The sequence below is a fragment of the Platalea leucorodia genome (assembly GCF_965183815.1).
Source record: "Platalea leucorodia genome assembly, chromosome: Z".
NCBI lineage: Eukaryota > Metazoa > Chordata > Aves > Pelecaniformes > Threskiornithidae > Platalea > Platalea leucorodia.
This window is the reverse complement of record NC_138858.1, coordinates 31,571,441-31,599,269: the sequence shown is the minus strand read 5'-3', so window position 1 is coordinate 31,599,269 and position 27,829 is coordinate 31,571,441. Positions and strand designations below refer to the sequence as shown.

At 38.0% G+C, this 27,829-nt stretch overlaps 1 protein-coding gene across 8 annotated transcripts in view; it reads right to left on the bottom strand.

Annotated features, from left to right (window-relative positions):
• Nucleotides 1–27,829, bottom strand: part of JAK2 (Janus kinase 2) — a 93,531-nt gene that overhangs the window by 48,906 nt on the left and 16,796 nt on the right. For 3 of the 8 annotated variants that reach the window (XR_014230762.1, XR_014230763.1, XM_082337267.1), the window contains exons 1-3: nucleotides 10,678–11,201; nucleotides 4,740–4,884; nucleotides 74–324 (exon numbers count right to left, since the gene is read on the bottom strand). Coding sequence is in view for 6 of the 8 variants with exons in the window: in XM_082337267.1 (XP_082193393.1) it covers nucleotides 74–293 (220 nt within the window). In the remaining 2 variants the exon portion in view is untranslated. Of the gene's footprint in view, nucleotides 1–73; nucleotides 325–4,739; nucleotides 4,885–5,959; nucleotides 6,047–10,677; nucleotides 11,202–14,831; nucleotides 14,961–27,829 lie in introns of those variants that run through there. The other 5 variants (XM_082337263.1, XM_082337264.1, XM_082337266.1 and 2 more) reach the window with 4 other exon arrangements.

Sequence of the window (27,829 nt, the reverse complement as noted above, 5' to 3'; positions counted from 1 at the left end):
GATTATTAAAAACCTTCTGGCACTAAGCTGAATTTCACTCCTTCAATAGGAAAACTGTTATGCATATACTTACCACAGGCTTTACAGGCAACAGCACAAATCTCTTCCGCAACATATTCTCCAGCTGGAAATTGAAGGTAATCTCCTCCTGTCTTCCCAGGAGAATGATAAAGGTACACTTGAAGCAATGGTTCTGTCTGCTTGGGTGCACTGGTATTCCCATGGATGTCACCATTCTGGTGGACAGTAGAAGTTGCTGTACCTTCCATATTTGTCATTGTAAGACAGGCCATTGTTTGTTTTGGTTCTGTTCAGAGCATTTGCCTAAAAGAAATGTAAGGAGTACTTCTTGACTAACTGTATTTGGTTTTGCTTGTAATACTCCTGTTTAATAACAGTACCATTCTGATACAGAAAAAACATTAACAGCTGAGGACAAGAGAATGGCTTAGAAGGTTTACCAAAAGTTGAGTTTCTCTTTGATTTACTATATAGCCCTAGTCTGAAAAATAACAGACACTATAAGAGGAAAAACAAAATTATTAATTAGGAGTCCAACTAAAGGATTTATTGCCTCTCACTGGATTTTACACAGTGTGTGCTCGCTTGTCCAATTGAAAAATGCTAGTTAAACCTGAAAGCCAAAATAATCCCTTTAATGACAGCTGTGCAACTCATTATAATCTCAGTTTAAACACAACGATTGCACTGAGAAGTTGCAGGACAAAACAACTACCTAAGTCACAAACTGACACTGATGAAGAATAGGAATAGCAACATTCAGCTGAGTTTTAGTCTTAAGCAGACACTTAAAAGAAAACGTGCTAACTGAGGTGAGACTCTAAGTAAGCAGACTTGGTTTGTATCTACAAATGGGAGGACTTCCAAGACCACCTCCTTTCAGAATAATCATTTCAGTCTATTCATAAGGAGCTCAAGCTAAAAATCCTCTCTGATAAATGTAAAAAAGAGACTAATAATATATAACCACACGTATATTTGATAATGAAAAAAGAAACCAGTTTAAAAAAAAAGTGAGATTGACAGCACATTCCAAAAGCCAGCTGAAGAATGTCTTTGCTCTTCTGTGACTCCATCATAATTGTAATCAGTATAATCCATGCTTAGGATAAAAGCTCTGACCACAGCCTATAAGGCTTGCTTTTATTAAAACTGATTCCAAATAACTACCACTGAGGATTCAGCAATTCATATTTTGAAAATGCAGAATAGGTCTAAACAAGCCACCAGTTACAAAGATTTGATTTTTTAGAATTATAGAATGGTTTGGGTTGCAACAAGGTCTCCCTGGGACCTTCTTTTCTCCAGGCCAAACAACCCCAACTCTCTCAGCCTGTTCCCAGAGGAGAGGTGTTCCATCCCTCTGATAATTTTTGTGGCCTTCCTCTAGACACGCTCTATCTGGTCCACGTCGTGTTTGTGCTGGGGAGCCCAGAGCTGGACCCAGTGCTCCAAGTGGGGTCTCACAAGAGCAGAGTAGAGGAGAATCACATCCCTTGACCTGCTGGCCACACTCCTTTTTATATGACAAAACTGGCTTTCTGGGCTGCCAGTGCACATTGCCAATTCATGTCTCATTTTTCATCTATTAATATCCACAAGTCCTTCTCTGCAGGGCTGCTCTCAATACATTCACCCCCCCAGTCTGTACTGATACTGGGGATTGCTCCAACCCAGGTGCAGACCTTGCACCTGGCCTTGTTGAACTTCATGAGGTTCACAGGGCCCACTCCTCAAGCCTGTCAGGGTCCCTCTGGATGACACCCCTTCACTCAAGCCACCAGCTGCACCACTCGGCTTGGTGTCATCCCCAAACTTGCTGAGGGTGCATTCAATCCCACTGTATGTTGTTGATGAAGATACTGAACAGTTAATAAAGATATTGAACATAAAAATGTTACTATTTAACTTTAAAATGTTTATTATTTTGCATAGGCAGATGAGTGTGAGATTCTTAAAGTGCAATTTTCAATGGCTTTTGTTTATATTGAACTATGTTTCTTTATTATAAAAGAGCTGTTTAGAACATGATTTTTTGTTAAATTTTCTGCTCCTAACTACAAGTACTGAGAAAAGTATGAGTATATGATTATACGTTTATGTGGGCTAAATATGACTTGTGCTACAGAAAGAGATCACAACAGTAAAGTCAGAAAAAAAAAAGCAAAACACTGAAACACAAAGGAGGAAAACATTAACTTCATGAGCTATGTGACAGACAAAAATATTCAGTCACACATACAGGAGGATAAAACTATTCTACTATGATGGTAATTCTGGGGGAAAGAAGAAAAAAAAGACACCATCACCAAGACAAAAGTGCATCATTTTATTTCCCAAACTAAGCAACACAAAGAGCCAGTCTATCACAGACAAAAATCTGAATTTCTAGCTGCAAGTGTCACTCACTATGTTCCCTGGGGCCCTGATCTAGAGGAGCATATGGATTCCCTATTCCTCATTCATAGAGTGAGACACCTTTATGTGAGAAGATTTGTGCTTTCAGCTGCAAAGGCAGAACACAGGTAACAAGTGTTTAATTAAGGAAAAAAATGCATTTCTCTTAACCCATCAAGGAATTCATGTTTCTTAGAAGAAAATGACAACCACATCACTAGAAACATAATATTTAAAAGATTTTTCACTACCTCTGTCAAGAATTTGTAAGATGTAATGTTTGTGCTCTACCACTTGCTTATACAAAACATTCATAGCTTTAAACTCTAGAGGAAGCCTTCTTTAATTAACAAAGTAATTTTTCTAAAATACTCTAATATTAACCCTCTGTTGAATACAAACCTTCACCTGAACTGACAGATCCTTTCATCTTGGTCACTTGGTATTATGTCTATTCAACACTGAATGAAAATATTGTTCATAGAACTAACTGAAAACCTGGCCAATTTCAAAAGTGAACTAAACAGACATGCTTGTGCCTAGCTCTCCTTCATGAAGTTTGTGTATTTACAAACACATTTGCCTTTTCAAAAAAACTTCATCATCCTCTCCTTGTTTCTACATGAAAAACTCCATAAACCCAGATGGGAACCTTGCTTAATCACACCTAAGAATGTGAAACATCAATGAAGTGCAGTAAAAAATGCAAAGTAAATGCTGTAACAGAATACTCTGCTCTTTTTGTTGTGCTAATTTCAAAGGTTCCATGCAACAATGTGAAACATCTCCAGAAATACTATTTGTATATTTGTGTCACCATTTCAATTTAAATAATTTTCAAGTTTGTCTTTTATGTCAAAGTGCTGATGAAACGGACAGGTGAAAGCAAGAAATATCCCTAAATCAGTTTCTTCACTGAAACATAGAAAATGCATTTTCTTGGCCTTTGTGCTATATATCCAAGTAAACGAGTTCTTCACATGTGCAGTAATTGAAACACATAGTCACCACTCACTGGTGGTGTGAAAGAGCTCATCATTAACAAAACTGCTTTCACCTGTATTTCTTAGCAGACAAGTCTCCAATTGGAGACAGTTGGTTTTCCCTTCTTTGTTCCATCCAGAGACCATTGCATCAGCACAACAGAAACATTAAAGATAGCAAAAAAATTTTATTGCTGTTCATCCAGAATATTTAAAATATGGCCTATTCTTCCGACCATTGTAAAAGCTAAGCAATTTGAGACTAAATATACTGGGAGACATTAATCTACCAGTTTGTAGAACATATTTGAGTATTATTTTCTGGGGTATACAGAACAGATTTGTTATCATACTGTAATTCAAAACAATTTCTGTGTTTGTGTAAAGAATGTAAATGTTTGTGTAAAGAATTCTCACAACTGCATAAAAGGATTTAATATAGCCAGAATGGGACTTTTGTTGGTAAGTTACTCAGAGTACCACAGAAGTATTTGTTTGCCAAAAAGGAGCTATGTACCAGGCCCATGCACATCTAAAAGTGGATGTCTGACATAATCAAGACCCAGTGAAAGTGAAAAATGGCCTGTCCACTTACACACATAACAAAAATGTGTAATGAAATCTGGATGGAATATGAAAATCTTGATTTGGAGATCAAAGCTACAAAATATAAAAGATCTGATTCTGGTACTGATGAACAGAGGATTTCATTCAATAGGGTTATTTTCATGTTCCTAGTCTGCATAATATTTCAAGTCACAGCTTCTAAAGGATGAGATTAATCATTCCCCATATTGCTCTAACCACAAGCACCAGCATCTACAATGCAACATGTTTACATGCAATTCTCTGTTGCTGTCTGTACCTCCAGTGCACCTAATTTAGGATTAATTTTATCAGTCGCACTGGGCTGCACTAATTCATATGGTTCTTTTTACATCAACCAGGAAGAAATTAATTAATGAGATTGAAAACCACCACTAACACAAGAGATTTCGTTAAAATGTGGAAGACACACAAAGTCCTCATGATTTAATAATATGCAGCATTCACAGCCCCATTCAGAACAACATTTTTTTTCTTCTTATGGACAATTTGAGCTATGGGCTCTACCAGTTTAGTGAAATCCAAACACTCTTCTTGAAAAGAATCATCACCCATCTTCAATTAATGTGATTGGCGTTTTTTTGTTTGGTTGGTTGGTTGGTCTTTTTTGGTAGGTTTCCAGGGAAACCCCAGGGCTAGGATCTTAAGCCATACCACTTCCAACATACAACTTTGGAGGTTCAAAAATCAGAGCATTCTCTCACTACAGATAAATCCACAACTGTTAATTACCTTTTATCACTTGAGAAATCTCTGTATGAAACATGAGAGTGATGAAGCCCTTTGAAGAAGCACATCACAAGTCACCCACTTGCTGCTAGTATCCACAGGAGGTCAGACAAAGCAGGCACACAAGCAGTGGTGGAACATAATGTATCTGCAAGAAAAACACACTTAATATTAAAAAAAAAAGTTAATGGCTGTGAACAATACATAATGCATCATTATTTAAGAATTCACATCTGTGTTTAGCTTCAGATAGAGTAATCCGCTCCTATCTCATTTGCCCAAATTCCTGTTGCCTTTGCCAAGAACTTTTTAAATTTAGTTTTTTTAAAACATAAAGGTTTAAAAAAAGATTTTAAAGACACACTTTTGGTACTATCAGAGACCGCTCCTCAGTTCTAGCAAGAAATTGGTGTATGAAATAGACACTTGACTCGAAATATAATTACCAATTTTTTTTTGCACTCACCATGTTTCTCTTTTCTGTGAATAGAGCATCAGTTTAAGAACAGATTGATAGCATTACATGAAGAAGAGAAATGAAAAAGGAAAAGTAATTACAAAGAGAGACATGTTATGTTCACTTCATGCAGTAACACCCCCTTCAGCCAGAAAAATTAATTCTATTTGAAAACTGACAACAGCCACTTATTTCAATTCAAGTGTAAGTTAACACCAAGTGTTTTGTAGCAGGAAGGACAAAGGAACACCCACCCTTGCTCTCTTTGCACAACATTTCTGTGGTTGCAAGAAACACCATTTGAAAGCACTTAAGCACAACAGCAGCTTCCTGCACCAGTGAGAAAATGATAAATACCCTGTTGTGACTCTCCCACCATAGGAAAGAGCCTGATAGAGAAGCAAAAATGAATTTTAAAACTGAATAGAAGAGGAAAAAAACACAATGGAAGTTCAAAGGGGACAGAATTCAGAATGGGAGAACTCTGCAAGTTTCATATTTGATGACTCTTCAGGCAGAAATCTCCCTGGACAGGAGAGAAGAGAAGGTAATCAACAGAATTTCCTCGGCACCATGTGCTGTGTCTACTGAGTCTATCATTAATACCCCAAGAAAAAGGAACCCATCTCAATGAGCAGTAAATTCAGCTTCTCTCCCCACAGAAGTCAGACTGTTACAGCAATGATATGCTTTTTTCCCCTTGCAATACTGGCTTTAGAGATAAGCAGTTTTGACTTGTTTGGACAGCTGTGTATTTTGTATGCACCTCCAGGGATTCTCCTTCAAATGCTGTCTAGCCAGCCAATTCCGATCTGATCCAAAGTCCAGTACAGTCAATGCAAGTTTTCCAGACCTGTAACACATTGCCGGAGGGGGAGAGGAGAAGTTGTTTGGGTCAGAGCAGCCTATCACTGACCTACTGAGCACGCGTTCCATGCACACTGATCTGAGAGCACCGGCTTCAAACGAAGCACAGAACCACCACCTGCTCATGCAGGTTTCACACCGAGAGGTGTTGCTGGGTATTCTAAATTATTTTCTATTTTTAAAGTACTGTTCCATGCTCAGAACTGCCTTGCGTTCATCATTCCCAGTCAGGCTATTGCCTTTGAGCAAAACTGCACAGAGATTTACCTGACTGTAGTTAATTGTGTAGTTTTTCCATAAACTCCAGATCAATTGCATAACTTCATTAGCTATATGAGACAGCTGCTGATGAACTGATGGGACAAACCAGGTTAAGCTAAGAACTCAAGCCACTTCTACTCTCTGCCTAGCAGAGCCCAGTGGAATAAGGCTTGCAACATTTTGAATAAGCTCAGTGACAGTGCAGCTTGCATTTCAAATGCAAAAATTGAATAAAGCTGCCTAATACCAAGTCTATTCTTCTTCACATGACAAACAGAAAAATTATCACTTGCTTATGAAAAAGCAGCTCATAGCTCTGGAAAAAAAGGGAAGGAAATTTGGAGATTAAAAACGCCAAGCTGAACAGGTTCACAGTGGTTGTAGTAACATATTTCTGTCTCTCCCTCTCTCTTTTTTAAGAGACTCCACCACTTTTTCGTCTGCATATATTTACAAACATACCTATTTATAGGATCTTCATCAAGACCTTATAAAACTATTCAGTTTACATACTTTCAGGCTGAGTAAGTCTCATCTGACACAACTTGTTCTTTTAGCAGCCGAGTTGCAAAGAATGTTACCTACATTCCTGGCTGTACCAGTCTGACAGTGCACCATCTTGCCAGCGACCTAGCTCCCCCATTTCCTCTTTCCCTCCGATTTGTTCAAGTCTACACCAGCTTATATTTCTAGCAGCTGCAAGGATTTAAATGCGCAATTCCAAAATGAACTTAAGAGTCTAATGAACTCAGTCAAAAGAAATTAGTCCATCACTTCCAAGTTGCCATTACCTGCAAAGAACACAATACAGAATTTGTTACGCAGAGGAGGTTCTACAACCTGAAACAATCACTTCTCAGCAAGCCTTCAGAATGCCTATAAATACAATTAGTTTTTATTGTGCCTGTGTCACTGAGTACCTTGAATATTCAATTTTCTAGCAAGAGACGAGAAAGATCAAAATCGTATTTTCTACTGACAAAGAAGGCCTTGAAGAGATAGGTTATCTCCCAACAACTCAACATGTTTATTGTCAGTAGACTAGGACATCTTGTGTAAACTGTAGATGACAAAAGTGTGCAACACTTTCCATCTGCTTATACACACATCCTTCTTTCAAGGAATTTGAATGAACATTGTGAATATCAATCACTGAAGCATTCCCAAGTCATGGTAGGTAGGTGGTTAAGATTGTAGGTAAGAGACTAGAAAAGTCTCACAAATGTACTAACAGGTCTCACATTAGTCAGCAGTAATGGGAGAACAACAGTAAGTTCTGAAGACTATTGTGTGTCTTGTTACAAGACCACTAAAATAAATTTTTTACCTCTAAAACCAAGATTAGACTAAGAAGAAAAGTAATTTTGTTTCCCCGCTTCTAATTGCTTTGGTTAGTTTGTTTGGTTAACACTTAGTATGTATACTTTAATTATAGTCTTCACAGTTCAGTTTGAATATACAGAGAAATGGAGTACAACTAAACTTTCTCATAACATGCATCCAGCATGGCCTGTTATGCTATGAAAACTTTAAAATCTTAAAAAGATAACAGTACTATTCATATTCTGCATACAACATGCAGTATTCCTTGCATATCTGGTCTTATTTGCTTTGTGTATGCAGCTGTGTTTTGGTGGTTATTTTTAAACACAAAAGTATACTAAATCCAAGGAACCAAATGCATACAGTACTTTGACAGGCAATAAAGTATGTATTTTTAAAACATCAGCATGTGTAGAAATGCCACTGCTCCTTAATGGGCCAACAAGAGATTCTGAAGTCTTCATTCAGTCAGAACACACTACATCAGCTAGTATTTCACAAAAAATTCACAGCAACAGATTCACATCTTTCTACCACGTAATCACAAGAAAACATTCTTCTGAGTAACTTTATCAAAGTATTCAACAATACCTTTAAAAATACTAAGCAATCTAGAAAATCTGAGAACTTTTTCCACTGCTTGGACAACAGATGCCAAGTTTACACACAAAGTTAATCTGTGCTTTAAATGCATAATCTTCTGCATTGAGAAAACTCTGTCATCTTTTCCTAGGCAATATATGCTCTGACTTTAAAAATAGCTTTCACAGAAACATAAAATACTGTCTTAAAACATATTTAAAGATGTTTTGTAGAGAAAGAGTATGTCTTCAGTTTTCATGGTCTTCTAACATGCTCTGCCTATTGGGGGATCTAAAAGTTGCCTTGCCACAAGGTAAGGCCACTAACACAAAAAAACAACTGCTCATACAAGAAACAACTGCAAAAAGTTAAGTGACTCCAAAGGAATTTTCCTGTTTCATCAGCTGTACATTAATGTCGCACAAGGATTTTTAATATATCAAAATTTGAATGCACATGGTAACAAGCAGATACAAAAGGAAGATGACAGATTAACATATCAATGAGAAAACATATGCTAAAAAAAGTGGAGAAACAAAGATAACATTTGCTTACAGTTTTCACTTGGCAAAGCACTGCCTGCATCAGCAATTCAGCAAGAGTCCATGAACTTTTGCACAAGGAAAGAGTAATGATCCTGGCCTGATCTGCCTGCATGACACACAGGGACTAAGTGGATAGAAGCTGTTAGTATGAGGATTTTAGCCTTTTCATTCTGATTAGGATTAAAAACAAACAAACAAAAAAAACCTCGAAACACAAACAAACAAAAAAACCCCCACACCACGGGATTTCTAAGTTCTTCCCAACAGAATGAAGCCCTTGCTCTAGCTTATCCCAGGAAGAAAGCTACCTGGGGTTTCTGTTGTAAAAGCAGAATGAACAATACATCCTAGAAGCCTCAGCATCATAGTAACCTGCCAAACAGGTGAGTTACCAGAAAAGCAATCAAATCAAAGACCTGCGCACAGGCAACAGCTCTGCTTAGGTTCCATCAGAACTTTGGCAAAAGTCGGTCCGTATCTGCAAAACATTTCAATTTCACCATGCTGATAAATTTCAGCAAAAGACTATTTCATCAGAAAATTTCCAAGCAATTCAAATGGTTGCCCAATTGTTTTGGCAAAGATTATCTCCCGAGACAGTGGCATCTGAGGATCCTCAGTCCACTCAGAGCCACCATTATCTGCACAGCTTTATATGCACAGACGACATAGGAAAAGTAACCACAATAGGTCAGAAAGACCTTTTGCATGAAGCATGTGAAAAATGTCACCAATTTCCCACGATTCCCTTACACATATCAAATTCTTCTAAAGTGATGCTACAAAAGATGACAACAGCAAAATTAGGACTAAGTGGTATTTTCACAAGTACACCACATCATACTAGACTTTGTTTTGTGAAATGTACTGAAAACTAAGTTCTATTTAATAGCTCAGACCATGAAATAAGGGTTAATTAGTAGAGCATGGGTCTTCCTTAACTGATTCTTCTATGTCTTCCAAATAGACATAAAAATAGAATTGCCAATGCTCCTGCATGCACGGAGCAAATTAACTCAAAGTAAAAAGTGTTTCTGAGGATTGCTCACTACTAGTCTCATTCTGCCTGGTGGCATTTGGTTACAAAAAAAAATGGAGAACCACTGTCCTACACTGAACAATCAAAGCACGGGCTCCTATGTAAAAACAATTACCAGCAAATTACCAGGAAATCAGAAGACAATTAAAAAAAGTTGGGGGGGGAAAAAAAAAAATCACATTTTAGAGTGAAAAAAATATTCCAACTCACCACTGAAACAGAAAGAAGTATTTTCCTATTAAAAGGCATTTTTACTGAAAACACTGTCTAGGGGAAAAACCCTTCAATGACCTCTAGAGAATATATATGACAGTTATAGCTACACTCACAGCTTAAAATAAATATTGAAAGTGCAAACAAAAGCAAAAAGTACAACAGCAACAGCAGCAAAGTAGTCTGTAAAATTGTTTGGCTTTCTTAAACATTGCAAGACTGAGATAGTGGGGAGGTGATCTGGAAGCCACTTTTGAAGAAAGCAAGCTATCCTTTTCCAAATGCAATTCTCTGTCATAATTGAAGGGGGATTTGTCAAAACACGAACCAACAGTTGTTGCTACAGTACTGCATTGCCAAAGAACAGCATCAACAGTTACAAAACAGATGCCAGTTTAGCAGATGCTGTCAAGAACCAGGCAGGCTACACTAAGCTATCAGAAGTCATACACATTTCATGTTGCAGTCAGAGCACTGAACAGCGGCACAGGAGACACCACCAGCCGTTATCACAATGGAAAAGGTTTCAAAACAGTAACTCTTCTCTCAGCCCCCGAAGACCTGTCCTTTTTCCTGCGGCAGGCAGAGATTCCTCAGGTAAATGTCTGCTCTCAACAGCTTAACTGTGGAAGAAAGAGAACAGCTAAGACCCACCACTTGCCGTAGTCTGGTACTTCTGACGGGCGTCAGACTTTCGACAAAGTTCTTTATCCTCTCCAACTACAGGAGTGCTCTGGGCCGCCGAGTCTATTAAAAAAGGTATCTTCTAGGCAAATAACAACACAACAGTTTCATCAAGTGGGGTTATATCCTGGTAGAAAATACAAGGTTCTCTTCATTCACAGAAGATCAAGGGTTTCTCACAGCAAACATTTCTGTGAGGAAAACCAGTCATAACTCTTTCCAGTTGCCATTGGCTATTAGGATAATTGCCCAGCTTGCGGTTGTTCAGGAAGCTTTTCCCAAGACCTGGATTTTAAAAAGTTAAACCCTTTTGGACTTTCCTTCTGAATTCTGTCATCTCCCTTTTCTTGCCCTCTTATCTCACTTCCCCAGTCTGGTAACTTCCCTCCTCAGAGGTTAGTAAAACTACTGCCTCTACAGTAACTGTCATATGTGTTTACACTGTGTGCAGAAACTCACGAGGGCTGAAGAGCTAGAATTTTCTTCCTGTGAACCACAAGCAGAAGATTATGTGGCGGGGCGGAAGGGCAGTGACACCACCAGTGTCCTGTAGGCAAGTAGGAGGTACACAGAAGGAGGAAGAGCCAAAGTGAAGACAAAACGTGTCAAAACAACGTTTAAAAACCTTCCTTCCCCTCCACGGGTTAAGCCACTTACTTTTATTTTGTGGCTCATTCTCTTTCAACACAACATGAATTTTGCAGCATCAAAAAAAGGGGGGAAAAATGAATGAAATATAGAAAGATCCTGATTACTGGCCAACTATCAGAATAGCTTAAGGAAAAACTGTTACTCAAACGTCAAAGACAGATTAAGGAAATTTGCAGTCACCTTATGTATAGTGAGAAATAATTGCACAGAACAGTATTGCTATGCCTCTTTGCTATATTGTTCTAGATGAAAAGGCGTCTCCAGTTTCAACAACCAGAATATCATGACTGAGACTAGTCTTCCGTGTCAAACTTGTAAATCCCTACCTTCAGAGATTAAAAATACACTTTTACACTTTACCATACAGGGTAGAGTACCATGGAGAATATAACCACAACCCCAGCCACCTTTTCGGCCTATAAAAAGAGAAAACAAAGAGATTCACTGCATTCTTCACAGTATTATAAGATGTCCCCACTGCTGTTCCCACTTTTGGGGGTTCTTTGGTTTCTTTCCTCTCCCAGTTTTCACCACCTGACAAAAGCAAAGGGTAAAGTGGTCTTGGACAAGAACATTGCATAATATGCTGCACGATAAAGCATGCACAACCTTGTTTCCTGTAACATTTTTCATGTGGGGGAGGGAAAATGTGGGGGAGGGAAAGACTAGTAAATCTGAGAGAGTCATCAAAAATGTGAAAACATCTGGATGAATGAAGTTACCCCTCTACTGCTATCCCAGCTTTTACACTACCTGAAGAGAATCTGAAAACATGTGCTTCAACAAATTAGCCCTTTGCAGAAATAACTGTCCGCATGTAAACAGGATAACATTTAAGTCAGAGTGAATCAGCAATCTCTACCGAACAGCCAAGGGCAATAGATGCCAGCGTCTCCTTTGGACTCTCCACAAAGACTCCCTTCATCTTCAGCCTACCCTGCTTTTTCAGCTTCAGTTTAGAAATTGTATATCAATAGGCCATACCTGATGCCAATTTCATGTACAAATTCCCTCCTCAAGGTGCAGGGGTTTCTAGGGGATTTTGGTGTTGTTTCCCCACACGCACACTTTTGGAAAAGTGCTTAAAGTTTCGTAGAGGAAACAAAGCTAGCTCTGTACAATGACACATCAGTTACAGAAACCTGGAACGCTAATATTATTTAGAAATGCTTAACTTTGAATTACCTTTGTTTGCAGAAGATTTATTTCCATACAATGCAATCTATATAAGATGTCTTGCATTTTTATTTACGTTTTCTTTGGTATTGCAGGAGCAGCTAAAAACCTAGGCAAGATTAGAGCCTGAAGCTCTAAACCAGCTAGTGAAAAACCTGCCTTAAAAAAAAAAAAAAACACAACAAAAAAACCCCAAAACCACAATGCCTCCCTCCTTGCCCCACCACTTGATCCTACACAGATTCAACAAAGCTACAAATAGGCACTGTGCATGAACTAAATCACATTTATAAATCCTTAAAGAATCAGGGCCTGGTCACATCATGTGATACAACAAAACACAAAAAAGACACTCTGAGACATCCAAGCGACAATCTTGTGAGAGCGCCACAGAAATATTTGAAATAAAGTGATTTCTGTAAATGGAAGTTTAATTAAATACTAATACTCTAAAAACTAAACCTATATAAGCGCATTCACAAGCCTAAGAAATAACAATTTAGAGTTCAATTACCCCATATGTAATATTGCAGTTTCTGTTATTCTTTGACAGAAGGGTTGAAGTATTTTTAAAAAATGAATACATTCTTTTTTTAAACCCTATTTTAATGCTTCATATTGTTGAACAATTTATGATAGCAATGTTGACGTTTTATCTTTATAATTCAGGAAAATGTATTTGCTTGATAGTTTACTTAATGCTTCCTTAATCATCAATGGCCTGAGAGCTCTCCACTTGTTCCCTATCTGAAATACCAGCCAGCTTTTGCAAAGATACAGCACCACATGCTTTGCCAAGATCACGTTATCTCTATAAACACAGATTGTCAGAAAAAAATGGAAGCCAGAAAACCCAGGGCTCTGAAAGTAAACAAAGGTTCGTCACAAAATGTACCATTAGCGGAGATTCTGCAAAACTCTAATGAAAATGACAGGGAAAAAGAGAAGTTTAGTTAAGACAACCATATCTTCACAAAGTAACATTTCAAATATTGTGTTCTCTTGTACATTTAAAAAAAAAAAAAAAAAAGAAAAGGAGAGAGACTGGTGCTTCCTCCCCACTGGAGGAGAGTCAAGTTATCACCATATGTGTCTAGGACTTACAGAACTCCGTTTTGAGTATGATTATGCAATTCAACTGTATGCTTCACTTTGAGAATATTTTTTCTCTTTAATTAAGATATACTTATAAAGAGCTCCCTATATTCATATTGCATACTTCCCCAAGTTCTGAAATGGCACAAAACTTTCTTCATGATTCTTGATATTATATCCTGAAAAAGCATAAGGAAATTGCAGAAAGCAAGAATGTGACAATTGTGCTGCAATAGATCAAAAAGCTCCAGCAGACTACCTGACATGGATTCAAGAAAAAAACATAATGGAAAAGCCAAGTAATTATTTAAATAGGGGATACAATGGCTGTAGAATAAATACCTATATGGAATACAACATTTTTTCTCTCCCTCAGAAACAAGAATATCAAACCACTGGAACAAACAGTCAAGAAAGCAGTATATTCTGTATTTCTTGATTTTAAAACATCCAGAGTAGATGCACTGTTGCAAAACAGGCTTTATCTAAACTCATGTTACTGAACTTGGTGGAGGAAGAAAGCGGAAATGTAACTGGTCAATGATATATAGAAGATCAAGTTAGAAGATACAGTGTTCTTTTCTGGATTTCAAAATGTGCTGCTATAGATTGTGCTATTATCAGTTCCTTTATGAGAAGGCATTATAAAATAAAGATGAAACATTTATAGCATGACAGTATTTTTAAACTGATAAGTTGTTTATAAAAAAGTTACATTACAAAATTCCCACTTAACAATTATTCAACTATTCTTAAAAGTTTGATAACAGAAAACTAGAAAAAACTTAAAACACTCAAGTCTCTCAGTACATAAGTCAAATTCCAATGCAAGCTTTGCCTCTGGGCCTTTAAGTCTAGGGCTTTCATCTGCATTTCAGTCTCGGACTAGTTCCCACTACTCTAAAGAAAGTTCTGCAGAGGTACCCACTCAGTAATGTGAACCAAGACATATCAGTTCTTCCTGCTAGACCCCACTCTGAGGCAGAAATCATACTGTTTCAATCTTGCCTGAAGGTGGTATTTTCCCACCCACTTTTGGCTGGAAAATTCAAATCTACCGAAGGTGATCTGTTCAAAATTTAGGATACTCTATTCTCTAAATAACAGAACAAGATGGGTTTTTTCCTATCAATCTCAAACTCACAAACCACTTCAGTCTTATACAGAACTTTTCAGCATTAATATGTATTAATAATACATACTTATTTGCAGCTTCACCTCAGCTCTGACAAACAATTTCAAACCTCTCTGCCAGGGTTTGGAACAAGCTGCTGCAAAGGAGTAGACTTTCATGAACCTCAAGAACGACTTCCCAAGGCAAAACAGAGAAAGATTAAGTATTTCACGCTACTTAACACGTGGCTAACGAAGAGATGACAACAACAAGCTATGACCATGACGCAATGAAAATCCCAGCTAGCCCCCCCCCAGTAGGCCTGTTAAAGATACTGCAGACTCTTTGACACTTTTTATTTCACTGAATACAATTACTTTTAATTAGATAAGCTGAAGATAAGTCCAGAATAAAACTGAAATACAGTGTATTACAGCCAAGTTTTTTTGTAACTTGCTAACTACACCAAATAAGATATGTCTCCAGCTGAACTAATCTAAGAGGTTTTTGCGCATACATTTTCAGGTATAAGACAAATTGCTGAGACCCACTGAAATCAACTAGAAGTTTAAAACTGACCATGCTCTCTCCTCTCTATGCATGCTTTAAGCTGCTGAAGATATACCCTAACAAACTACAAATTATTATAAGTACTATTAGCTATTGGATTTGTTAAATTTATATTCCCATTAGCAAACTCAATACAATTAAAAATCCTAAGCAGGAATTAAAAATGTCTGGAAGGATCACTTCTGACCAGGCATTCTAGTATCTATAAATGGATCTCTCTCTACCCGCTCCTGCCCTTACATGTTTGCCACATCTGCTCATCTACCAGTAAATGATCTTTTAAATAGATTTTTTTTTTCCTTGATTGGTACATAGTAAGGACTTTGACCACTAGTACATGCAAGAAACAGTCCACCCACACCTAGATCCAAACTAAACATCATGGTATTTGTCTGCCAATTCATCAAATAATAACTGAATTGAGTTTCATTTTGTTAAAGCAAATAAGGTCAAAGTGCAATTACATCCCTCTGACTGGCACTCAGACAAAAAGAAAATGTAAAAAGCCCCTCCAGATAACAGGAGAAGCCAGACTACAGCCTTAATTTTTTTAGATCACTAATAGCATTCTTTGGTATCATATTTATTTAAAAACAAAACCCCACAATGCAGCTTTGCTGTAGAAGACAGGGCATGCTTCTGTCAGTGACAAACTTAGCCTCAATGCCATCAGGTTACTTCCACTATTCTAGGCAATCTTTACCTATTTGCACAACTCCGTAACTATGCATAGTAATCTTCATATTTTCAGTTTACATTGCACTTCAGTACTAGGGTGCTTTACATGAAACATTGCCACCTTTCTTATTTTCCATACACAACACAAGTACAAGGGTCTAAACTATTTGCCTATGTTCACACTGTGAGCCACTAGTAGATCAGATATAAAAAAACATTCTTTGTTTCACAAAAGAATTAATAGAACAAATTTCATTGTAAAGAAAGAACTACCTCATAATTCCTTTAAAGGAATGTAAATAGTTGAAAAATTAAGTAACATCATAAAAGAAGTGCTGCTGAAATCTCTAAGCTGCTTAAATACTGCAAAAGGAAACCAATTTTAAAATTGAACCCTTACCATAACTCTCCTTATACACAGTGTCTCAGTTTCATTTTTCAGTTTTAGTATATACAGGAAACCTCAGGCAGGGGGAAGAAAAAGAAACCCTCCTCAACACAAAGTTCAATACAAAGGGCATGTGTAAGAAAAAACAAACCATACCAAGGGGGAAAAAAAAAGGCATTAAGAGGGAAAGACGTAGATGCAATATATTTAATACATCTCACAAGTAACACAACACAATGATTCTGCAAACTGTTTAAGCCTTCCATTCTCAATTACTCTTTAGAGTTCAGTAAAAAGAGAATTGGGTAACAATTGTGACACTACTGTGAACATCTCTATCAAAGCCTGTGGGTGTACTGTTCAGTTCCCCATAGGTGACCAAGATATCCCTAACAGAAACAGTATTCTTAGTGGCTCTGTGGTACTGATCCAGTCTAAATGCCATCGCTATGTAGACTTAATGCCTCCGCATTATTCCAGGCAGTAAATAAAACAAGTCCACAGAAACGGGCTCTGGTTATTCTTCCATCCCCATTCAGGACTGACGGGTTCTAAAAGAAGTGAAGTTTATCTCATTTAGCAGATGCTTCCCCTCCCACTCCCCTGAAAACTGTTCATAGACAATATCACCATTTAACACTTGACCTCACCAACCTACTGGCATAAGCAGCATACGTCACCATGACCACATGTAAGGATAGTATGAACTGGGATAGATCCTGCCAGTCACTTCAGATGGTCAGAATAGCAAGAAGTGGTATAGCAGTTCCTCTTTGAGAAAAGAAGTTAAGGTAGTTTCATCATCAATAAAGGATGTTAGAGACCCCCTAAAACCAAACAATGTAAAAAGTGGTAGAGCATAGCAGAGTCTTCCCATGTGCCTCCTTTTACTAGCCACGTGCTTTTATTGACAGCAAGACAGCGTAATGGAAGGATCCTCTGGTGAAGGATTCCATCTCATCTGATGTGGAAACTTCCTAAAGGCAAATTATCCCTCTCAGACTATGTCCTGTTAAGCAATGTATGCACAGCAGCCGAGTCACACCTGAAGACTTCAACCCATTTTATGTGTTATATACAGTCTCTGCCAGAAAGAAGAAAAAGAGAGGGCAACAGGCAAAACAAGCAAATCCTTGGGCAGAAAAAGAGAGAATCAAGAGAGAAAAGAGGATAGGATGACAGATATCAGAAACTGACAGTTACAGCAGAAAATGAGCTCTTCTACAAAGATTTGAGAATCCCTTACTCCAAAACCTGGATGTTGCTTGAATAGTCCTCAAGTTTGGAATGCGTTATTAGGTCAAAAGCACAGATTAGTACGCCAAGTCCGAGCCCAAACATCATAAAAGACAGCTGTTTTTCCTCTTTCCCCATCCCCCCATTCCTCCTCCCTGCCAAGCTTCTCTAATAGAAATTCTCCTCTTCTCTCTCACCTCCCACCCACAACCGGGTAGAGAACCAGGTTCAAATTTTAACTGAAATAACCTCAGTCACTTAGCATTTACTCTACCTTGTTTAAAACAAATTAAAAAACTAATTAAAATTGTTTAAAATTCATTAAAAGTTAGTGGATTGCTAGGCAGGCATGACCTTAATACAGGTGCGGTGAAACAGGTGATTGTGCATAGGCAAATGAACAAACTAGCAAGTTGGAACCTGCTTGATCTCAGCAGGTACAGGAAAATACACAGTAACTACTGAACACAACCAAAAGTCTGGACTCCGCTTGATTCCTAGAAAAATCCAAAAAGAGAAAGGAAATTAAGGCATCCTGCCACAATCAGCTTCTGCAAAAGCATTCTGTTTTGTTTTAACCTTTGGAAACATAATTGAATACAAATGAAAACTTGGGAAGAAGTTTAAACTGCTATGAGAAGAAAACACCTTCTCACAGCAACAATTTGCTGGGAGGCAGTGACAGACAGCAGAGGGATGAGATACTCCACGATAGGAAAGGAGTGAAGTAAAAGCAGGAGCCTCAGTTCAAGTGGAAGATGGAGATAGCACACCGAGTCATACGTGGGACAGAAATCAAGAAAACTAGGAGAAGGGTAGATATTTGTCCTACTTTATTGCCTGCACCTCTACATTCTTGTCTTGTAAGAAAGAGTATATAGGACTCTCTCATTCCCCTCCCATCTCTGACAGATATGGTCTCTCCTAATCAGGTCACAAACTCACCCAAATAAACCAGTTCTATGTGACTCCCCACCAAGGACTCTCCCAGTTCCCTTAGGTTCTGTGAGTCTGCTCAGCATCCCCAGGCTACCAAATCAGATACTACAGAGCATACGGTAAGGATCACAACCCATACCACAGGGTAACAAATTCGTTAATTTTCTATTCCCATGGTGTCCAAATCATAGCTACATGTAAGCAGAAACAAGAAGCAGGAACAGCTGCTGTTAAAAATATATCACATGTGGTTGGGTAGGTTTCCCCCTCCCCCTTCCTTTTTGGTGGGAAGAAGAAATCATTACTTTAATCCTTATCATATATTTCTTTGGTTCTTCCACCACTCTCCAAACAACATTTACTTAGCCCCTTAGAATGCTGGAAAAAGTTGATGGAGGGGGATTCGATCACATTGCTGAGCCTCAGGGGGTGGTGATTAGGATCTTTAAGCCAAGGATTTCAGTCATTTCTTCCTCTTTGAACATGGAGAGTAAATGGGAGACACCTCAAAGGCGGCTAATGCCTTTGAGCATAAGTGCAGCTAGTGCCTTTGAGAATTAAAATTACAAATGCCACCCCCCTGTTGCTGACATTTGCAGACCTTTTTCCTTATGGAAGTAGAATAAATGAAACCTACAAAATCATATTTTAAACAGACAGAAAATGAAAAGTGGGAGAAAACATCTTTATGGGGAAAAAAAAGACCATTGGGGTGATTCATGGGAGAAGAAAAAAGGAGAAGGCTTAAGGAGTCTTTCAGTAGAGCACGTGAGTAAGTAACACAGGTGTCCAAATCACCTTTTGAACCTTCTCACTGTTTGTGCAGTGTGTAAAAATACCAGTAAAAGTGACTTATTCCTCAACAAACTTGAGCCAGCATGGCTCAAGAGGACATGCTACGCATATGCCCAATGACAGAATAAAGAATGTTTAGAGTCTCAACTATTGACAAACGTTACCTGTTGCAGAGCCAACTAGTCTTACTGAAAGAAACCAGAACAGTTAATACTTGTAGCAACATGCTCCTCCAGAAGAACAAAGCAGCTCTAATCCCTGTGGTTCCAGCCAGGTGCTCTGTGATCTGCCACTCTCAAGCAGAACAGAGAGATAAGAAAATGACACAGGTACTTCCCTATCACCTGGAACATACCATGAGCCAAACTAGAAATTATTATAAGCATCTGGCTGTCTCCCAAGTGCATACAAAACAGAACTGAAGAAACAGTTCTGCACAATCCACCAGCTTGTGTGTGTGTGGACTTCATAGCTGTTCAAGTTTTTCTTGGGCAGTCTATGCAAACATCTGCTCAGATAAATCAGTTTTGCTTCTTCCTGGACACAAGAAACTACCTGTTTTTCCACAGAGCTTTTAAAAACAGCCAGCCTAAATATGAACAGGCTTCAGCAAGGTGTGCCAACTATTCCAGTAATTCTATATAAATCTTTGAAAGGGCATACAAAATACACCTATGTCAGCCAATTTGTTCTCTAGCCAAAGAGATGTGCAATCAGTCCTATGAGTTTCAGTACTCTACTCACTAGTGGGCTTCACGGACAATCAGCTCCCAGACAGCTCTTGAAGCAGCTTGTCATTTCCCAGCTTCTTGCCACAGGGCTTCCCCCGCAACACACCTTGTTTCTGTATTACATGTCTGAAGGCTTTGCAACCATACAGAAGTTGAAGAGGTCCAAGCATAGACTGAGGAGAAAGAAACCTGGATGTTCAGAAGCACTAAAAGCAAGGATACCACAATTAGCTGATTCTCACCTGCCAATGCTAAGTTAACATGGGTCTTTCTACTGCTTGATTCCTCAGCCGCCCTGTTAATTTAGGTTTGAGAGGGGCTGTATGATATCAACACATAGAAAACCCATCTATGGGTTGGTGTATGTTTTATCTATTCACTGAAGCAGCTGTCAAAGTTAATTAAATGCACTTGTGGTACATCTCCTTCCCTCAGCTGCTTTACATACCATTATCTTAATATATATGATGGATTTATGGAAAATTAGAGATAGGTACCTGCCTTTCAAGTAGTTCTTTTTTTCAGCCTCTGAAAAGAATTCAAATTAAATGTAACTTCTTTTTTACTTCAAGCACTGGCCTAAATTGCAAGACTAGTGTGGGGTTTTTTAATTAATAGTATGTAGTTTTTACGATCAGTAAAGTATCAGTTTTATGATGAGTGGGTATCACAGCAGGAGACAGTTCATCACAAATGATTTTGTGATTATTAGCTTCCCTAGACTACCCATGTGATGAGCCTGAAAAATTTCATTTCCCTTCCATCACCAGTACATGATGCGAATTTCTTACCGACTACTGCCCAGATTCAGCTTTTTACTGTACAGGAAAAGAAACTGGCAGAGTGATGCCTAGTAAGTTCCTAATTAATTATTACTACTTAATACTTCTTTGGATGTCGCTCACAGTGGTTGTTGAAGCCCAGTGGCCACTGTAGACATACCAGACAATACAATAGCTTTTGACAAAACCTCTAATAGACTGATATTCTCTATTAGCATAGATAGTACAAGAGAAATTCATTAGTGCTTATGGCCATGTAATTCTAAGTATGTAAACTTATCAACAAAGATAACAAACATGGGCCATGTTTTTTGGACAGACACATCATTCAAAAGCCATCTTGTTGCATGCATTTTGCACTACAGCCATTACCTAACTGCATTCCTTTCATTCCTTTTCATTGAAGACTCAGAACAGGTATCTTTCTTGATTCAAAAACTGTACTCCTAAATATTTGCTTCCTTCCAAATGAGCCCCATTCTCTGGTCTTTAATGTCTCTTGATCCTCATAGTCCAAGGCGCTATTTTTACTCCTACAATGAAGAAGTATCAGCAAATATTTCTGGAACACCTACACTCCATGATAACTAATGAACAATCAAAGAAAGGCTCAATTCCTCATACTCACTAGTTATGGAACAGTTCTTCATTAGCCTATCACTTCCATTTCTTTCAGCTATATGAAGCATTCATTCCTTCTTTTCCTCAAACTGCTATATAACAACCATTCTGCCACCCACAAATCCAACGCCTGTTTTGAAATATCTCTAGAGAATTTAGCTACAGCAACTAAGGTTCTTTTATTTCTTTATGAATATATATTTATAGCAGTTTTGGAGTGGTTTTGACTTAAGGCACACAAAGCTTACTCCATATACTTTGTCATCTTCTGCTTTTCTGAGCATTCCACTGTAAATAAGCTTTTTGCTTGCTGGCAGAGATCCAGTGAGCATGTTTTGGACTCACCCATAAGACCAAAAGGTAGAGGTCTGTCCTCAGCCAGCCTCAACATTTAGCACATTGGGTAATTTCAGACTAGTTTTGCTTTTTAACTGCCCATTGAACAATTCTATTACTTGTATTTATCCTGCACCTAAACTGCAACAGAAGAACATGATTTTGAGAATTAATTCTCTCCCAGTATGGTTTTTTTTAAGCCGTTTGCTTGTTCGCTTGCTTCAGAACGGGTATCCAGGATCAGACCAAAGGCATATCTAGTTCTTCTAACAATGGCCAAGAACGAGTGCCCAGGAGAAAGCTTAGGAATTGGACAAGCCTACAACAGTACTTTCCCAGTATAGTTTCACAGTGATTTGAGATTCACAGACATCTTAAGCCAGGATGAATACAAAATCATCTTTGTATTCTTTACGAACAACACCTGAAAAGAGGTAGACCGAGTGCTTGTTTGTTGATCAGGCTCTTTACAGTACAACTATTGTAGTCCTTGTTAATATCACATCCAAGGCTTACTTGTAGTCCTGTATCTTCAGTAAATCTCTTAGGTGTGATTAAGACAGAATGGTATTTAACCATTTGCAGGGATCGCCTTCACACATTCTACTCCTTTCCTTCTTTCCCGATTTTAGAACAGTCAGACTTTCTACATCAAAGGTGTTTTATTTCAGGGTTTCACTCACTATTCTTTCCCCATGTATTTTACTCTAACACCACATTACCTTGTATCTGTAATCCTTTTTCCAGCAGTATCATTCCCATGTCACTGCCCAATGCCTACAGCAACGTTTTGGGCACTGATCAAGACCAGCAATGTGTAACACGGAAAGAGCTTTAACTGCTTGGCAGAAGAAAGATATTGGCATCTGGTAAGAAAAAAAAAAGGGGGGGGGGGGGGGGGGGAAGTGTTGGCCTGGTGCACAATGGAAAAAAGCCACCACCACATTTCATTTTCTTCAGGCAGTTGTGAGTGAAAAGTGACTGATGGGCACTATTATACATCATCTGGCTATAACATACAAAATCTTTTAGAAGAAGAAAAAACCTTCATTGTATTTTTGAAACAAAGTCAAATAAGTTAATACATTTCCACACTGTCAGATGATGGATTAAATTAATTCGTACTGCCTAATCACACCACGACTACAGGAAGTACTGTAAATACTGTAAAAGCCAAGTTTAGAGCTTCTGAGAAGTTGGACAAACATTGGTTATACCTAGGAAAATACATTATAAGGAAAATACTGCACAATTAAAGCTACCTGATAGGCTCAGAGAAGTCCTGTAGGACAGAAATAACTGCTTGAGAGCAGTAACTTGAGAGTTACTGTTTTCTCCTAGGTAAGTATATTTGTTAAGTCTTAAGTTTGTGTGTCACAACAGATTGGTGGATGAATCACATATAAATTGATCCATTCTCTTAATTATTTGACTTTACAAAGACGCTTTCCTGCTAAGCGATAAATGCTAACACCAAGATGAGCTGGACATTTTTATGTGAACATTTAAGATGACTAACACCTATTTTTGTTCCAAACACATACGAATTGCCACGTCATTTACTTCTACAGCACCTTGACAATATTTCAGTTTCCTACCAACCATGCTCTTTTTTTCTTTTTTTTCTTCATGTAGCTAAAACAAAAAGCTTGTAATTTCTAAGGCACATGATGATTACTGGCCTTTTGAGACGAGTAATACAAATCTGAGCACTATTAAGTTTCCAAAATATATCTGTTTTCCTGCTTATGAAGAACGAAGACAGGGAAAAATAAGAGCTAACACACACCTATTGGAATACTTCTAATTTGCAAAGTAGATTCAACTTTTTCATCCATTTTCGTGATACAGAAGAATTACAGCATTTGGCAAACTAAGCTTACAATTCAAATAAAAGTAAACTAAACTATACAAAACATGCACAACGAAGTACGTGGAATGGGACTGAACTGATTTTGATCATGTGCCTTTATAATAATGATGACATATAAAAGGGAACAGATTCTTTGAAATCATATGTGGCATTATGCTAAAAGAGAAAAACATAGTGAGTATTATAGTTTTTTTTAATACCTGCAAGACTCCAGGCCTCTGTCACTACTATCAGATTAATTCAGTGTTCATTGCTCACCCGAAACTAGTATTAGACTCTAGGATAAAGATGACTCTGTATTGAAATCATCACTGGGGTAGGCTGGTGGGAACAAAAAAAAACTCTCAGTAACATGTTTTGTAGGAATATGCAGACAGCCAATGTTACCTGCTAGATTAATATTCCAGATGGATATTCACCTATTTTGTCAATTGTATGGAACAGATTTGGGCTGTTTAATGTTCTGACCAACTTCTGCCATGTTTTGAGAGGTTTACAAGGATGCACTTAGCTGAATTAAAACACAACAATCACTCAAAAGATTAATTGATTTCAATGGATCTTAGGCATGTCTGACAGTTCTGAAAATCCCTCTGGCCTTCAAACATGAAAATCATCAGACCGGAAGATATTAAGAGTTCTGGCACTAAGGCAGAGATACTTTTCCTTCCCCCCCCAACGATTAACCTTAAGATCCCATATCATTCCTAAATTCCATATAATTTCCTCTGTCTTTTCCAGTGTTTCCTCTCTCCGTCTTTTCTTGTCACCTTCTACAGTTTTTTCCCTCCCATCCTACTGACTAGGCAATCTGCTTTTTCTGTGACCCAAAAGGGAAAGAGAATCATAGTGACTCTAAGTAAGCTAACTTAGAAGACACAGAATCATTACCAGCCACTCGACAAGTCAACTTCCAAGTAAAGAAATCAAACTCAAAGCAGCGCATCTGACAGATATTTTTGAACATGAAGAAAATACCTACGATGAGCAGTCCTTGCATCACATAAGACAGACAAACCATTATAAAATAACAACTCCATATTAAAATAACTGGGTAAACAGGGCAAGAAAGGAAAAAAAAGAAAGCAGGCCATTTCCCTGTAAAGGGAAGACATGGAACATGGCAGCAAGATTAGGCAGGACTGCAAATCCATTTGGCAAGGACAATGACTCCCACTGGAACACAACACGGGGTGAGTTAGAATTATACAACTTAAGTATTCAGAGATCTTGAAAGGACTTGGAAGAGGAAGGCAACTGATCTTCTCCTGTGACACCTCCTGACCTTTAAGTAGGAAAAGACAGGCATATACTAAAGGAAAAATCCTGGTTGTGCTTTTAAGGCACATCTGATTATACAGGTTGACCAGCAGAGAGAGCTGCATGAACTGGGAAGCCTGCATCTCAAATAGAGCACTAGTCAACACAGACTTATCGGGTACAGCAGCAGGGGCAGCATTTAATTACTAACGTAAGATAAGGATATTAGGTATGCATATGTGGTACACACACAAATTGACAGACCACGAGAAAACTGAACACCCCCCCCCCCATTCATTCAATTCTCATATACAAATTCTAGACATCTTGCTGACATATGAGAAGAATGCAGTTCTGAAGAGTTGGAGTTCCGAAAAAGTTCTTATGTAAAGTGGCATTCTTGAAATCATCAACACAATTTACAGTACGGAAATAAGCGAGCTGTTGGCAAAGCCATGGAAGCAGGGGAGGTGAGTGTTACCATTATTGTACTTCAAATGAAATCTTCTGAATGTGTGTGGGATCAACATGTAATTTATGAAGTCCAAAGGACTCTCTATCTTTCAGGATGTGGTCCTGATTAACTATTCTGCATGCTAGCTTTTCAGTACATAAACAGGCTTTGGATATCCACGATTTCCATCTCAAATTACAGAACCATCTAGAACAGCAGCAGCCAAGAGCTGACATTAATCACAGATCAACACAAACAAAACTACAAATGGCAGCAAGACCCATGATAGCCTGCTCTTTCTCCTAGTGTAGAGGGTTTAATAAAGCTACACATTTCTCTGAGATACCTATTGTATAAACATGCCACAGAAATAAATATCCACTGAACAAAGTGCATTTACTTGCAAGTTTACCTGCAAGAGACAGATACATTTTGAGCTGAACAGGCAGCTCAACTAATTTTTGAATGCCTACAAAACCAGCCACACTCCTATTTTATCATCAACAAAAGACTACTCTAATTATTTAACTATTAACTAACTCTAGTACCAAATTTACACAAAAAAAACCCCTCTCAAATATGAAGGTTAATGCAGCCTAATTTCTCCTTAGAGGAGAGTGGTTTCACACTAGCTTAAACCTGTGAAAATCTGGAATTATTAAGTCCCACTCTCACTTTCATCTGGCATCGCTACTTGTTCCCTTATGTCAGTACTTGTATTTGTACTGTGACAACATTCAGTAAACCAATTTCAGTTAGGACTAAGTTTTCAGCAGGATCAGTTCTCTGCATTTTTTCACTCCACAGACACAGGATTGCCAGTACAGCTGCAAAGAAATGTATGTGAATATGCCCCAGTCTAACACTGACATGGAACTGTATCCTCAGTGAATGGACCACTGAAAATCGAAGTTTCTCTAAATCTACAGGAAAACCAGCAGAGTTAAGAAAAAGCTGGTTCATGGCTGGAAACTTACATTCTCTTAGAAAGAGACTCAAAGAAAAACTGAAAGGATTTCATACAGGAAAAAGGCCATGAGCATACTTTTTCCACAGTAAGACACTTCAGTTAATCAAAAATATCTGTACAGGCTCAGCAGGCTTTTGCAAGGATTTTGACTTAGTATCCCATTATGTTCCACTTCAAGAAACAAGTGGAAAAACATACTTTAGAGAGATTGTTATAGATACTAATTAGAGTCTCAAAGTAATTATCAACAGGGAATCAAAGCCAAGCAGAGCCGTTTACCCTGGGTTTATGATTATTCATACACAGGTGCAATACAAGCAAATATTTTCTTTGGTGGGAGACAATACACTTTTTTCATATAGCAACAAAAACAAAAGTCACAACTATTACATGTGAAAGTGACGAAGGCTGACAGAAATTATAATTAATAATAAGAAATCATAGACTAATATAGTTGGAAGGGACCTATGGCAGTCATTTGGTCCAATACCCCTGCTCAAAGCAGGGTCAAATTAGGCCAGGCTCACAGCCTGTCTAGTGAAGTTTTTACCACCTTCAAAGATGGATATTTCACAACCCCTCTGAACAGCTTGTTCCAGTGTTTGACCGCCCTCCTGCTGAAAAAATTTTCCTTAATACCTAACAAAAATTTCCCATGTTTTCACTTGTGTCTGTTGTCTCTCATCCAAGCACCATGTGCCTTCAAAAAAAAGTCCAGTTCCATATTCTCATATTCCTCCCATCAGGTAGCCGAAGACAATACATAGATGTCTCCTCAGACTTCTCCAAATGGAAGCAGAGTTCTCTCAGCCCCTCGTACATCATGTACTCCACCCCTATTCATCTTTGGTGATCCTTCACTGGCCTCGTTCCAGCATGCTAATGTCAATCTAGTATTAAGAAGCTCTGAACTGGAATAGTATAATCAGACAAAACGTCTGCCCTTTCAAATGAAATGTTCTTTCAAAAGAAATACACTTTAATGATACAAATGCAAAGCTAGACACCCAAGAAAAGTGCAGGCTACACCTAGGAAACAACTGAGTATGCCCTGAAAAGCAGTAGTTACAGTAACTACTGCCATAGTGAGAATGAATTCAATACAAATTTTTAATATAATTCAGCAGTAAACATATCTTACAAGCGCCACCCATATATATGGATCAAATTATGTCTTCTTTATATATACACATATATAACATTATTTAATTTTACTTATACACTTTATATATTAAAATGTATGTATATAAATCAAGGGACTTTGTCATCAAGGGTGGAGACAATTTTACATTTACATACCACCTGGCTGAAATCCAAAACAGGAATACAGTTCTATAGTCCCTGCAGAAGTGACATTTATTTAAGATTATTGTAGTTTGAAGACTATCTAGCCAATAAATTACAAATATTAAAATGTTTAACAATTGCAAAAATTCAAGACAGAATCAAAGAA